General features: G+C 51.6%; 1 protein-coding gene and 1 long non-coding RNA gene across 2 annotated transcripts in view; both read left to right on the forward strand.

Annotated features, from left to right (window-relative positions):
• The window catches only part of LOC122382317 (A disintegrin and metalloproteinase with thrombospondin motifs adt-2-like), a gene marked incomplete at its 3' end in the record, with an annotated part of 46,407 nt that extends 40,696 nt beyond the window's left edge, over positions 1-5,711 (forward strand). Inside the window, exons 10-14 of the mRNA XM_043367493.1 lie at positions 495-648; positions 912-1,007; positions 2,224-2,341; positions 3,865-4,086; positions 4,501-5,711. Coding sequence (XP_043223428.1) covers positions 495-648; positions 912-1,007; positions 2,224-2,341; positions 3,865-4,086; positions 4,501-5,711 — 1,801 coding nt within the window. The remainder of the gene's footprint in view (positions 1-494; positions 649-911; positions 1,008-2,223; positions 2,342-3,864; positions 4,087-4,500) is intronic.
• Positions 5,712-5,724: 13 nt separating this feature from the next.
• On the forward strand, positions 5,725-8,560 carry LOC122382311. Its single transcript, XR_006256661.1, has 2 exons — positions 5,725-5,816; positions 6,814-8,560. It is a non-coding gene; the product is annotated as an uncharacterized LOC122382311 (long non-coding RNA).
• The last annotated feature ends 5,300 nt before the right edge of the window (positions 8,561-13,860 follow it).

The following is a 13,860-nucleotide window of genomic DNA, read 5'->3' on the forward strand; positions in this document are numbered from 1 at the left end:
AATATCGTTTTGCGTTATGAATAAAGATGTCTATGCGCACTAGCACACCAACTATTGACCTCTGCCGCAGCGATTTTTCTTATGAATTTAGCTCGGATGTTTGAATGGATGGACTAGCTGAGCCGGAGCCTAGCAGCGCTTGTTGCGTAGACCCCGATCCCATGCCGTCTGGGTAACGGGGAAATTTAGACACCGAAAGTTAAACATGCCCACCAAAACATACACGACCTATGACTTCAACTGGCTGCGGCTGCTCCCACCAACCGCAGACCATTCCCGTCAGGAGTCTCAAATACCGAGCGCCGGAGCGACTCGAACCCGGGTCACGTTACCGGCCTACCGGGAGTCCGACTCTCTACCAATTGAGCTACGACACGAGTAGAACAGGCTACGAGTCTAAGCTCATTAGCAAGCTGGATTTAGGCTCAATTAGCCGGACTGCTCAACTTATCATGACGATACATGTTTACCAGCAACTTTGCCCTGTTTTTCAGTCAGAACTGTCTGAACGACCTGCCGCGGAAGAGCGCCGTGCAGAACCACCGCATCTTCCGCGAGCTGCCCGGTCAGGTGTACGACGCGTTCGACCAGTGCCAGCTGCTGCTGAAGGACAAGGATGCCAGCGTGTATAGCACTGAGGACCTGTATGTGAGTATCATTTGCTACACAGAAAGTTGTTAATAGGCACATTGATTATCATAGACTACGGAGTAAGCACTATACATATGATGAACTAGCATAGCGTAATGATAAAAAATAAAAACGTGATAAAACATAAGGTAAATGGAGTGGCACAATTATATGCTAGTCAATTGACAGTTTAGGGCTTCGAGTCATTTCCTGCCTCTTGTAGGCTCCGCTGCTTGCCGTTACGGCCGCCCTAACATTTTTACACCCCCCCCTCCCCGCAGGACGTGTGTGAACGGGTCAAGTGCAAGTCTCCGAACCGGATCGGCTACTACTACGCGGGGCCGGCACTGGAGGGCACCTTCTGCGGCCGCGAGAGGGTAAGAGGATGAGGGGAGAGGGTAAGCTATGAGGGGAAATGGAAAAGGGGTGAGGAGGACGCTGTTGCTGAAATAAGTGACAAACGTGTGAGGAAGAGAGAGAGAGGGAGAGAGAGAGAGAGAGAGAGAGAGAGAGAGAGAGAGAGAGAGAGAGAGAGAGAGAGAGAGAGAGAGGAGGAGGAGGAGGAGGAGGAGGAGGAGGAGGAGGAGGAGGAGGAGGCGGAGGAACAAGGACAAAATTAATTGAAATGAAAAATAATATTTAAAACATGTCGATCTTTTGCGCTAATGTATTTATTTATTTGTTTGTAAGTCGTTTGAACGGAGACAGCTACAAATTTTTACGCAACCCTGTCGGTCATATTCGATCACAATTTATAGCCAATAGCTATGTCGCCTTGACAAATAGTGAAATAAAGGCAAGCCCTTAGATGATCGAAAAATCTGAAAGCTCATTGCTATTTTTCGTCGCATTGTCTTTTGTGTATGCACCTTTCTAAGCGCTATCGTCATTGCATGAGTTTTTATGCAGCGTACTTACTTATATCTATCGAAAACATTGTGGGCTAAAATATTAGCTCATACACTGAGAGAATAATTCCTACCGAAATTCCTCAGGGACTTTATGATGGATTTGCGGGCTCCTTAATTGCGGTGTAGTTATGTTTACCCCATAAGCCAGTTCTCCGCGACCTTCCTGGCCCCTTCAGCTGTTTTGAAGAAGAATGCACTACAGGTGCTGTGGTCGAACGGTGATGACATGATTCCCGGAACGATGACATGTCCTTTGAGCCACGACGGCATCGGCCGGTCCAGGCGGCATGCGCGATGCCTATACTGCGGGAATGAGTTAGCGAGGTACTGGACTAGCAGATTGATGTTATTGATGTAAATGCATGACATTGAAGCAGACTATGTACGGATACCTACACGTTTTGCATTGCATAGGTAAGAGGACTAGGGACAGTAGCCTATAGACATTTTGAAACATAGTGCAAATGCAAGTTCACAATGCAATCGCGCTTTTTCAGGGAAAGTAAGCGTAATATTTGTGTTCATCCATTTATCAACATTCACTTATACTGATCCGTTTTATTGAGCTCAACATTAACTTTGACACCCCATCTAAGTTGATTTAAGTCCGTCCATCAGTTATATCGCTGCGTTGATCTATCTCGATGACCCGCTCCTACCTGACCACTGTTGCCTCCGGCAGTGGTGTATCAGCGGCAGCTGCCGTGCATGGTCGACGCCAGCTCCACCTATCATCCAGGGCGGCTGGAGCAGCTGGAACGTCTCATCCTGCACCTCCGGCTGCATCGAAAAGGCCACCGGTTAGTGCCATCTGTTGGCGAACAGGGTAACTAACGCGCCGAGAACCTGTGCGTTTCTCCAATGCCCCATATATGATGGCATTCCATAACCTTATCTGATATACATTTTATCGGAGTTAAACGTTAAAAACGTGGGTTAGCATTTGCTCCCAGAAGCGTCAGTGGCTCGAACAATCCACAAGCTCCTCACAAGTGTTCCTAAAATGCCAAAGTTCCCTCCCGTTAATATGAGCTCAGTGTTTTTCATTCGCGTTCTCCACGACCAGTTAGGAGTATGTGCCGCTGTGCAGCGGGGCTAAGTCGGCGCACGACTCTCTCAGGTCGTGACACCGGTTACCTTGCCGGCGGTAGCAGACACGTTTTCCCAGGTGGAACGCCCGGTACGCTGCCACCGGTCCCATGACCGGGCGAAAACGGGGCTGTGTCTACTACCCAGTGCAAGTGCACAGTGTACGTACAGTTTAGTAGCTGGTTAATTGATACGGTAAGTTATGTTTATTTCTTAGATAAATATGGAAACATGCATTTATGAGCAAAACCATATTTTCAAACTGTGCACCTAAATGTTAACAATATGGCATATGCCTTTCCTCAGAACGCTCCCATGGCGCATTTATTCAATGACATTTGTAATATGTCAGTCACGTTGAGTGTGCACTGCATACGGGCGCTGTCAGCTTCCATTTGTTTATAAATCAAATGATGTGAAAGTTCGTTCCGTGGGATAGAGCCCCCGAACCAAACGGTCACCTCGTATATTGTTCTTATTGGTAGCTGTCCTCACCGCTCACACTTACTGGAGTGGGTGATGAAGTGTGAGAATTAGCAGGCCCCAAAGGCGGAAAATGGAACTCTTCAGAATCATTCGATAATAGTCCAAGTAACTTTGTTTGTTTGTTTGTTTGTTTGTTTGTTTGTTTGTTTGTTTGTTTGTTTGTTTGTTTGTTTGTTTGTTTGTTTGTTTGTTTGTTTGTTTGTTTGTTTGTTTGTTTTGTTGGGTTAGGCCCTTTCGGTCTGACAAGACCATTTCAGAGCCGGAAGGATGATAGGAATTAGGAGGAGACATTGGTCTGGGCAGACACCATAGAGAGTCACCGGGGCTGAGCCCGTCCGAACCGAATGGACAGGCTGGCTAGCCCCCCATGCACTCCCTGCACCCGGCTACGGGGTGCGCTCCCTCGGAAGCAGCGGTGCCGCTCCATGGGAGCAGCGCGCATGAGATAAAGGTGCCTGTCCAGCCCGGAGTGAGGGCTGCGGCGTGGAGGAGAAGAATTTCAGCATCCTGAGGATGGAAACGACGGACGGGGTGGCCAAGTAACCTTTTGTAGACTGCAAAGTGCAACGCCACTTACGAGCTTGTGAGTTGTGACCCATGTCATTTCCACAAGGGCGCAAAAAGCCAGTGTTACCAACGGTGTTCAGGTTCAATGACATGACAGGTATTGGTAGGTACCCAGTGCCCACTAAATCAGTGTTATAAATACAGTGCTAAATCAGTGTTTAACCCCGTTTGTGTTCGACAGGCGTGGCGATCTCGCGGCGGCGCTGCGACAACCCGAAGCCGCTGAACACGGAGCGCCGCTGCTCGGGCTCCAGCACCAACACCCAGTTCTGTGAGGACGGCGACATCTGCCCCTACCGGCTCTCTGTCACACAGTACGCCTCGCAAAAGTGCCGCGAACTCAGCCAGATTGTCAAGGATATCCGACCCGACGGCGAGGGCACTCAGGTGCCGCACTCTGATAGTGAGTTACAGACAGGGAGGGCACTCCACTCAGGTGCCGCACTCTGACAGTGAGTTCCGGGAGGGAGGGCAGGGCACTCAGGTTCCGCAGTCTGACAGTGAGTTACAGACAGGAAGGGCACTCAGGTGCCGCACTGTGACAGTGAGTTATAGACAGATGGGAGGGCACTCAGGTGCCGCACTCTGACAGTGGGTTCAGGGCAGAGTGACACTCTGATATTTAGTTCCAGAGCGACGGGAGGGTGGGGTGGCGGTGGACTCATGGTCAGTTTCGGTGACTCACTGTCAGTACCCGAAGTACCTACTGACAGTGAGCAAAAGTAGCTTCACCGTTTGATCGTTTTTTTTTTCACCCTCTATGACTAACAAAGCCACAGTCCCTCCAATCGCTGACGACTGTGCGTGTTTTCTGCAGGGAAGCCGTGGAGCGCGTGCTCCATCTACTGTCGTCTGGACTCTGGCACGTGGTACACCCCTCGCCAGGACCTCAATGACCAGGGGATCAGCGCCTACTTCCCGGACGGCACCTGGTGTCACAACGACGGCCAGCGCGACTACTTCTGTCAGCTCAACGAGTGCAAGCCCAAGGTGGCCGACCCGCCGCTGCCGGCTCGAGCCGCCGAGCCAGTCCCGCCCACCACCACCACGCCCTTCTACCGGCCGGCGCCGCGACCTGATCCCACCACCCGCCGGCCTGCACCACGGCCCGACCCCACCACCCGCCGACCTGAGCCGTTCCGAGGCGACCGGGACAGCTTTGTGTCCGACCCCCGACCGGTACCGGCGACCACCGAACGACCGCGACCGGTGGCCGGCCCGCCGCGCCCCGCCGACACCTACCGGTCACAGGGGGAAGCTGAGAGAGACAGGTGGCAGCACCAGGAGCTGTCGGCGTCTCCGACCCGGTTTCCGCCGAGGCCAAACCCGGCCGATTGGCCGCCTCACAACAATGCTATTCACGGCGGATTCGGCAACAATAACAGGCCTCCGAGCAGCCCCTTCGGCAATAACAACGGCCTCAGCAATCCGTTCAGCAGCCCCGGTAACGCGCTGGGCCGGCCCAAGGAGGAGCTGCCCACCGGCGGGGGCGGCTGGTTCTTCAGCAGCGACCGGCCGGCCAGCACGGAGCGGCCGCTGCTGCCGTGGCTGTTCGGCGCCGTACCGCCGCGGCCCACCGAGGCGGCGCCCTCGGGCCGCTGGTTCTTCCCAGACGCGCTGCCGGTGGCCAGTACCACTGAGGCGAGCTGGCTGTTCGGCGGCGATCCTGGCCGGACCCTGGACGGCGACTGGGCCGGCTCCCGGCTCCGCAGCCGCTCCACGGGGCCCGCCTGGGGCCGCGAGTCCCGCCGGCTGCTCGGCGAACGCGCCGCCTGGTCAGGGAGCGCGCCACAGGGCCAGCGGGGCGGCGGCGGCCGCATTCGGTGGCCTGACGAGTCGCCGGAGCGGCCGGACCCGCGGCGGCGGGCTGACCCGGCGCGGCGCGACCCGGCGCGGCAGGTGCCCCGGCAGCAGCGGCAGGCGTCGGAGACCGGCGGTGCCACCGGGGTGCGGTGGCCGGAGGGCGGTGAGTCGGCTCGGTGGCGGGTGCGGCCCACCATGCCCACCCTGCCGCCGCCGTCAGCGCAGCGTCGGGCGGACGAGTCGGCCGCGGGAGGAGGACTTCTGGCCAGCGTCACCGGCCTCTGGTGTCGGTTCGTCGGCACCTGCGACTGAGCGCCGCTGGAACTGCAGGTGAGCCTGGACCAGGGAGCGGAATGGGCTGATGTAGCGGGGTGAGTTTACAGGTGCTGATCTCCGACAGAAGCTGCCATAAGACGCCACAAAATCAAACGCCCTTCGCTTCACTATTAGACGAATATTTATATTTGTTTGATAATGAATATTAATATAAAATATTAATATTTGACGAATATAAATATTTTGACAAATTTCCAGTGGAAACAAACCGTTCATCGAATGCTTCTAAAAGCGGATGTCAGAGCTCATCGTATCACTATCTTATTTATTTATTCGTTCGCAAAATTACATTAGGTATAAGCTATAACGATTGCCGGTTTGCGCCTTTTCCCTGTCGCCATCTCGTGGGTCAAAAGTCATAGGCCAGTAACGTAACGGCGTTGGCGACAAACACTGGGCGGTAGGTATCAGCAGTAGGGCGTCTGCCGGTGTACGGCAGTGATTCGGCTGCCAGTTTGGGCCCGAAGTCGCGGCTCTGCGCGCTACGACACCCGGCGGGCCGTCAGTCAGTCGCTCCAGCGCTGTGCCGGCGCCCTCCGCTCCGGCCACCCGAAAGGTCAACATGTCACGCCGCGGCCGAGCGGCTGGACGGTGCGGAGAACTTGGCTCGCTCGATATGCCCACAGAACGAGCGGAGAAAAGGACGCGCTGAGGCAAAATTCATTTTTTTTCTGGGCATTACAATAGCATGAATTGTTATGCGAACACGTTTCGGCGGAATATCCGTAAGAGACCTGTGGAATTGTGGATCAACTATCATGTAGATATATGCTCGTAGGTCTGGCCGATGCTAAGCCAAATTTCGTCAAAGATCCTGTCCAATATCTATAAAACTGCGGAGCTGATGTTTGAGCCTGGATCGATTCCGAATGCTGCGCTGACACCCGTGATTCCGAGTTCAGATCCGGCTCGGCCCAGAGTCGGCGCTGATGAACGCTCATCTGTATGGGGAGCCAGTGTGTGCTTACCAGCGCCTGCGTCATTCCCACAGCGAGCCTGGACGAGCGCAGCGGTCGGCATCGGGGGTCTACCGAGCTCTACCGACCTCGGAGGTCTACTGAACGTCTACCGACATCGGAGGACTACCGACCGTCGGCAGCCGCGACTTCCAGCACCCACTGCCCGTGTCGATTGCTCATCATTCCGGCTGACAGTTGTCACACTGCCTGCCAAACCAGCTGACAGCAGTCACACTGCCTGCTGGACCGGCTGATGGCAGTCATACTGCCCGCTATGTTAGCTGACAGCTGTCACACTGCCTGCTGGACCGGCTGATAGCAGTCATACTGCCCGCCAGATCATCTGAAAGCAGTCACACTGCCCGCTGTGTTAGCTGACGGCAGTCATACTGCCAGCTGAGCCCGTGGGTGGTGTGAATAGGCGTGGGAGCCTGTGTCACAGGGACGCGTAGGGAAGAGACTATCAATTAGCAATCATCACATACCTCCAGTGCTGCATATCGGGATGGACAGAGTTGACCGGGGTCTCAACTGGCCAACTGGCCAACTGGTCAACTCAACTGGTCAACTCTCAACTGTCGGGTGTGAACTGTGACAGTGCTCCGTTACCGGCTGCGACGCGTGGGGAGAGACGCGAACTGCCTGTACCGCGAGCCGGTGGTTTCCCAGTCTCCGGTGCAGCGGGGCTCGAGTGCGCGCCCGTCGGACCGCTCACGGGAGGCTCTATTCCGGGCCGGCGCGAGCCCAGCTGAGCCTCTCTCCGGCTCCGGTCAGCTCCGGCCCGGACCGCGCCGAGCGGCTGGGGCTGCACTGGGAGCTGCGCCCGCCGAGCAGCGCTCTCTCGAGGGGCGATCACAGGAGGCGGTCCGGGACCTCTGTCTCTACACTGCACACGACACGCGCCACGGTGATCTCAGGAGGAAGGCGGCTACAAAGACAGCGCTGGGTGCACCACCGCGCGCGGCACGGCGTTCCGCTGCTGGGTGCGCTCTGGTGCCGTGAGTGTCCGTGAGAAATGAGTTATACGGTGGGGTAGGGTCGGGGAGATGTCGGGGTTATAAGCCCCAGCGTTGTTTGTTTATGTGGGCGGCTGATGCTAGTTTATGTGGGCAGCTAATGCGGGTGACGCGGGGCGTTATTTCAAAGAAACCAGCAGCCGCATGTTTGCCATTTGGAAATTAGAGATTGATTGGGCGAGTGTTTTACTTCGTTGATGCTTTTGGCTTTTGCATTTGCTGCGAAAGCGAAGTGTTCGTTATTGGTTGTTGATCGATTATAATCAAACTCGATGGTTTGATACCACAGGAAATGTAAACAATGTTTCACAACGAAAACAGCTCTAACGCTGTGACCGTCACAACTTCAACGGATTCGGGACTTATTTCAACTGCGTACGTTCTTTGAATTCAGAGACTGTGCAGACCGCGCTGCTGAATGCCCTGACTGTTTATCTGAACGGATAGCAATAGTACCTGTCCCTGTTCACACACCGTCAGTGACACTACCTGAAGGCCCGCCTTGGTCGGGTAGGTGCCGCTCCCATAGCCGACTGTGCCGCTCATAGCTCGTCACCTCTGCGCCACTCCAGGTGTCTCGATCGGTCGTAGCCTCGCTGACCGCTGGTTACCGTACACATGTGTAATGCGCTCCATGACAATGTTCATAGTCATAGAATGGCAGATTCTTTGCTGGCGTTTTAATGGCGTCGTGTTATGATGGATGATTATTTGAATTATCATTGACATGTGTTGTGAGGTAATAAATGATGAACAAGATCGATCTCTGGATTTAGCGGTGTAATAATATTTACACGATGTAGTTACTTGAAAAGATTGGAAGTCATACATGATGTAAAAAGCCACGATTCACACAACTCGCGGTTCGCACCGTAGTTTCCAAATCTCGAGGGGAGCAGACCACCACTACGAACCAGCTTACGACGGTATAGCAATCGCTCCTCAGAACAACATATCGCACGTCCCAGCGATGCGAACGACTGGCGGGGAGGGGCAGCTTTCGAGGGAGGGAAGGGGGTGGGGTGAAATGCGCCATCTCTGAGCCGCCGAGCCGCCATCGAGGTCGTGCAGAGACTCCCAATATCCGCCCTTGGACGCCAGTATACGGACCAAGTGGCCCCATCTGGGAGCAATAAATAGATCAAGACTACATAAATAGCGACCGATGATAAATTGATTGCCATAAATTTCACAGGAGTGTTGTGTGCTGCTCTTATCGGTCGGCCGTCGGGTGTCGAAATTCCAGCTTCATAAGTGCGCTGCTGCGCTGTTGCGCCCCAATTCCTTTCCTCGCCGTATTTTAGATGGCTCAATAAAATCGGAAAGCTAGAATAGGTGCTTACTTGGATGTCAGCAAAAAGTAGGTACGTACTCAAAATTACAAAAGCACTGAAGGTCAAACAATAGCCATTTTCAGTTTTTACGACGGCTATCTGGTACATATTTGGTTCACATTTGGAATGGATTTGGTGCAGATGTAGACTCTGTGAAATTAGGTTCTTTTAGTTTCTTCAACAAATGTCTGGTTGAGTTGCTCCACAGTTGCTTATATACATACTTTTTCAAATTGTCAGACATTATGTTCGATTAACCCGCGCACCGACGGGGGTCTGCGCCAACTTCGCACCGACGGGGGGGGGGGGCGGATGACCGCCCCCCTGAGATCTCGAGAACGAAGCAAGATAGCGACAAGCGGTAAACGGCATCGGATACGCACGGCCAAGATCTACAATTTTTACTAAGGTCATTTTCAGGTCAGGTCAAAGATGACGTCACAGGGGTCGAAAAAGTCAAAATGGCGGCGCTAGATATGGTGAGAGTTTTTCTCGAATAACTTTCGAATTAGTCAAGATAGGAACAAACTAAGGGTATCATCGTGATCCTCTCGTCAATCCGCATCGAATGATATATATGTTGACCTCGAAAGGTCAAGGTCAAAGGTTGACCTCAGGTCACGTGACCTCGAGGTCATCATGTATATCATTCGATGCGTCTTGACGAGCTGAACACAATGAGACCATCCACGCGTCTGTATCTTGTTCCTGTGCGGAGTTATTGGCCAAAAACCTTTGGTGACCTTTGATGACGTCACATGACCTCACAGCTGCCCAACAGCAAAACAGACCTCAAGGTAGTGAAGGTTGATCGTATATGAAGTCATGTATGGTATATGGGGCCATTCCGACCCGTTTTAGTGGTAAAAACAGGGAGTTGATTTTTCCCCCATTGACTTATAATGGGGAGGTCGCGAAATTGACCTGACCTTAGGTCACCGATATCAAAATTCCGAGATATACAAATTGTAGCTACTAATGACCTAATAATATCCTGCGACTTTCAAAGGCCTCCGACATCTACTGTAGCTCTGGCACGGTGACAAAGTTGCAAAAAAAGTGACTTGAGGTTGGGTCATTCAAAGTGACCTGGTGACCTGACCTTAAAAGGTAGGAGGTTCAAACTTGCACACCATGTGTAAAATTGATGAGGTTATAGTCATACCAAATTTCGTATTCGCGAAAAACCTCAGGGGGGGGGGCGGATATCCGCCCCCCCCCGTCGGTGCGCGGGTTAAGATACTGAAACACCTATATTCATGATGTGAAGACATTTGTTATAAAAGAGATTTGGTGCAGATTTGGTCAAATTTGGCGCATTCACCAGAAAACCCGTCGTAAACGGCTTATACCTATACCCGATAGGGGAGGCCTTAATTGGTCTGTCAGCAGCTGCAGTGTCTCTCACGCAGTCCCGGGTCTGTGGCCCGGAGGAGGGGCCAGGTGTGTGTGTGGGGGGGGGGGGGGATCTGACGGATTCGGCAGGGACGCAGTGTTCCTATATATGGCAATATGGCATGCCAGCATGCCCCAGTGTTCGACCGACCACTGCGCACCTTAACATTTTCGGGGCCAAATTCCCCTCCCCACACCAGCAGGAGGGAAAGTCAACAGTGCCTTCAAATGGACTGTTATGAAACGATCGGGATCGGTGACCACACAAAAGCAAGCGTTTGCATTCCTTGACAGGCTGCCGTGGCCGTTTAGCAGGTGACAGTGACACTTGTCCCAGGGCCAAAATGGCAACGGATTAAAGCTGCGCAAGTCCAGCAGGTCTAGCCTCTGTATTGTAGACTTGACGTCTTTTGCAAGCGGTCTTATATTTTAGTCTAGCATACAGTAAGCAAAGCATATTACATATATGGGATAAAAAACGATAAGAGAACCAATGACAGCATAAAAAACAAGACATACTTTACCGGGCTATTGGCGCACTATCCCGCGACTCCAATCCTGCGCCTCAGAGTCGAGAGGCGGCAGGGCGCCGGTCCACTTCCCATCGCCGGAACAAACGAACGTTTTCCGGGCCGTCCGAGAGCATCTGCCGCCAAGACGACCGCCGGTCACGGCATGACCTCTGGACGCAGGGGCGTCGCCGACGGGGGGGTCGGGGGGGTCGTGACCCCCCCACTCTTGAAAACTGGGGGTGTCGACCCCCCCACTTTTTGCGATGCTGAGTATGCTTTTTTAGCTTTTATGTCAGTGAAGCAGGCGTCAGCAACACCAACAAATACATTAGATTCAGAATCGCTTCAAGAGCTCCATAAAGCCAATTAGCCAATTACCTAAAGTTCAATTAGCTGTGGGCGGGGAACACCAGCACAACAATACTTTTAAGCAGCCACCATTCTAGTACCTTTTTATCCCTCAAAGGATTGGACACGCCAAAACTGCCCCGAGCGTTCGTCTGATCGTTAAAAAAAAAAAATGGTCGCAGTCGATTCGTCGGATCAGTACCTAACTACAAAACTACAAACTAGCCTCAGCCCCATGGCTACCGTCACAACTAGCTGTACAGTGCACATGTAGGGGAAAGGGAGTCAGGTGAGACCGTCTCGGGCTTTCGCAAAGAAGTCGCGCAGAAAGGAGCCGATTGCAACGAAACTTCCGGTGCGCTCGAGTTAATCACCTACTTAAAAATAAATCGATATCCCTGATTCAAATAAAGATGACCTTGGTTCACTTTTTCATAACATGCTTTTAAGTTTTAATTTAGGTAGGTATAGGATAGTTTTTGGAGCTGATTTTGAACTTAGCGCCCATCTGAACATTTAAGAAGTAGTTGTGTTGCTTATACATATGTATAACATGTTAGGAAGCAATCGGTGGTGGTCATCCACTATTAGGTACTGGTTAATCTGACCTGACCTGATCTACCCCAAATGCATGGAGTCATCATCTTCGTTCAAAACTAAGATAACATTCGTAATCAGAACCTCGAAAAACCATCACAAATTACATTCGCAAAGTTCTAGCAGGTCCCGAGTTTCCCTACTTATTGGCGATGACCTGTCCTGAGATGACCCGAAACCTTGTAAATGGGTATCATCGGCTTCCTCTCGTCACGGGCAGCCAGGGGCGTCGCCACGGATTTTTGAGTGGGGGGGTCGGGTTTCTAGTCTTCACCCGATGGGTAGGGGTGTTTTTTTTTGCCGCACTTCCCAGTTTTGTGCGTGCGTATGTGTGTGTGTGTGTGCGTGTAACAAATCGGCGCGCAGCGCCGCGAAATTTGGTTTAACCTATTAGGTAGGTATACCTACCTACATCACTTGCGTAAAAATTATCACTGCGTCACTTAAGGTCAGGTCGCCATGTCAAGTTCAGTTATACGGTATATGTACCTCTATCAAACTTTCCCCTCTCGCCATTCTTGTAGCTTTTCTCCCATAACTTCGAAATTTGGTACACTGTATACCTAATGTATACGTGTCAGTAATTCATGATTCTGAGGATTTACATCTATGATCTGGAGGCAGGTCAAATACGTGACCTTATCATTTAGAAAATAATGAGAAATTAGAAAAAGCACGAATGCCTCCTGCTTTGGTTCGTCAGAAACGCAAAATATCTTTGGAGCCATGACAAATCAGCTCATCATTGCCAGGGACAGGGTGCAACTTATGGCGATATATGACTCGAAAGGCCATTAGTGGAAATGTTCATCGATGGCCACCAGCATTTTTTCTACAACTTTTGACGAAGACGCGGTAGAGCGATGACAGCACCTGGAAGGTGTTCACTGTTCAGCTCAACAACACGGATCCATTCATATGCAGCAGGAGGTCCTTTTTCGATCAGGACATAACGTTGACCTGAGGTCGTTTTATCGTTAATTCTGGATGGTCAAATTTTAACTCATGTGACGCGTCTCAAAGAGATCAAGACGGTGGTGAAAAGACAACATATGTACATACCATACAAATTCACGGAATCTAAAGTTATTGCAAAGCAGATAATTCGGCAGAATCTGTCCAGTTAGCTGTTTGCCTTCTTATGGGCCAAACATAGACCTGAGATGAAATCTGACGCGAAGCTAGCGAAAGAGCGTTGAAAGAGCTATCGAATATGTTTTCTGCTTCACTGTAGCCCTTCTATTGGTGGGTTCCCAGTCGCTAACGTATAACGTATACTAAAGTAACGCTGAGGTATGCTTTCGACCCCTGATCGATCTAGACCTAGAGGTTTGCGGAAAAAAAAGAGCATGCTGCCCGTGACGAGAGAAAGCCGATGATACCCATTTACAAGGTTTCGGGTCATCTCAGGACTCAGGTCATCGCCAATAAGTAGGGAAACTCGGGACCTGCTAGAACTTTGCGAATGTAAGTTGTGATGGTTTTTTTTCGAGGTTCTGATTACGAATGTTATCTTAGTTTTGAACGAAGATGATGACTCCATGCATTTGGGGTAGATCAGGTCAGGTCAGATCGACCAGTACCTAATAGTGGATGACCACCACCGATTGCTTCCTAACATGTTATATGCATAAGCAACACAACTACTTCTTAAATGTTCAGATGGGCGCTAAGTTCAAAGCCAGCTCCAAAAACTATCCTATACCTAAATTAAAAGCATGTTATGAAAAAGTGAACCAAGGTCATCTTTATTTGAATCAGGGATATCGATTTATTTTTAAGTAGGTGATTAACTCGAGCGCCCCGGAAGTTTCGTTGCAATCGGCTCCTTTTTGCGCGACTTCTTTGCGAAAGTCCGAGACGGTTTCATCTGACTC

The sequence above is a fragment of the Amphibalanus amphitrite genome, unplaced genomic scaffold, assembly GCF_019059575.1.
Source record: "Amphibalanus amphitrite isolate SeventyFive unplaced genomic scaffold, NRLGWU_Aamphi_draft 000137F_arrow, whole genome shotgun sequence".
Classification (NCBI taxonomy): domain Eukaryota; kingdom Metazoa; phylum Arthropoda; class Thecostraca; order Balanomorpha; family Balanidae; genus Amphibalanus; species Amphibalanus amphitrite.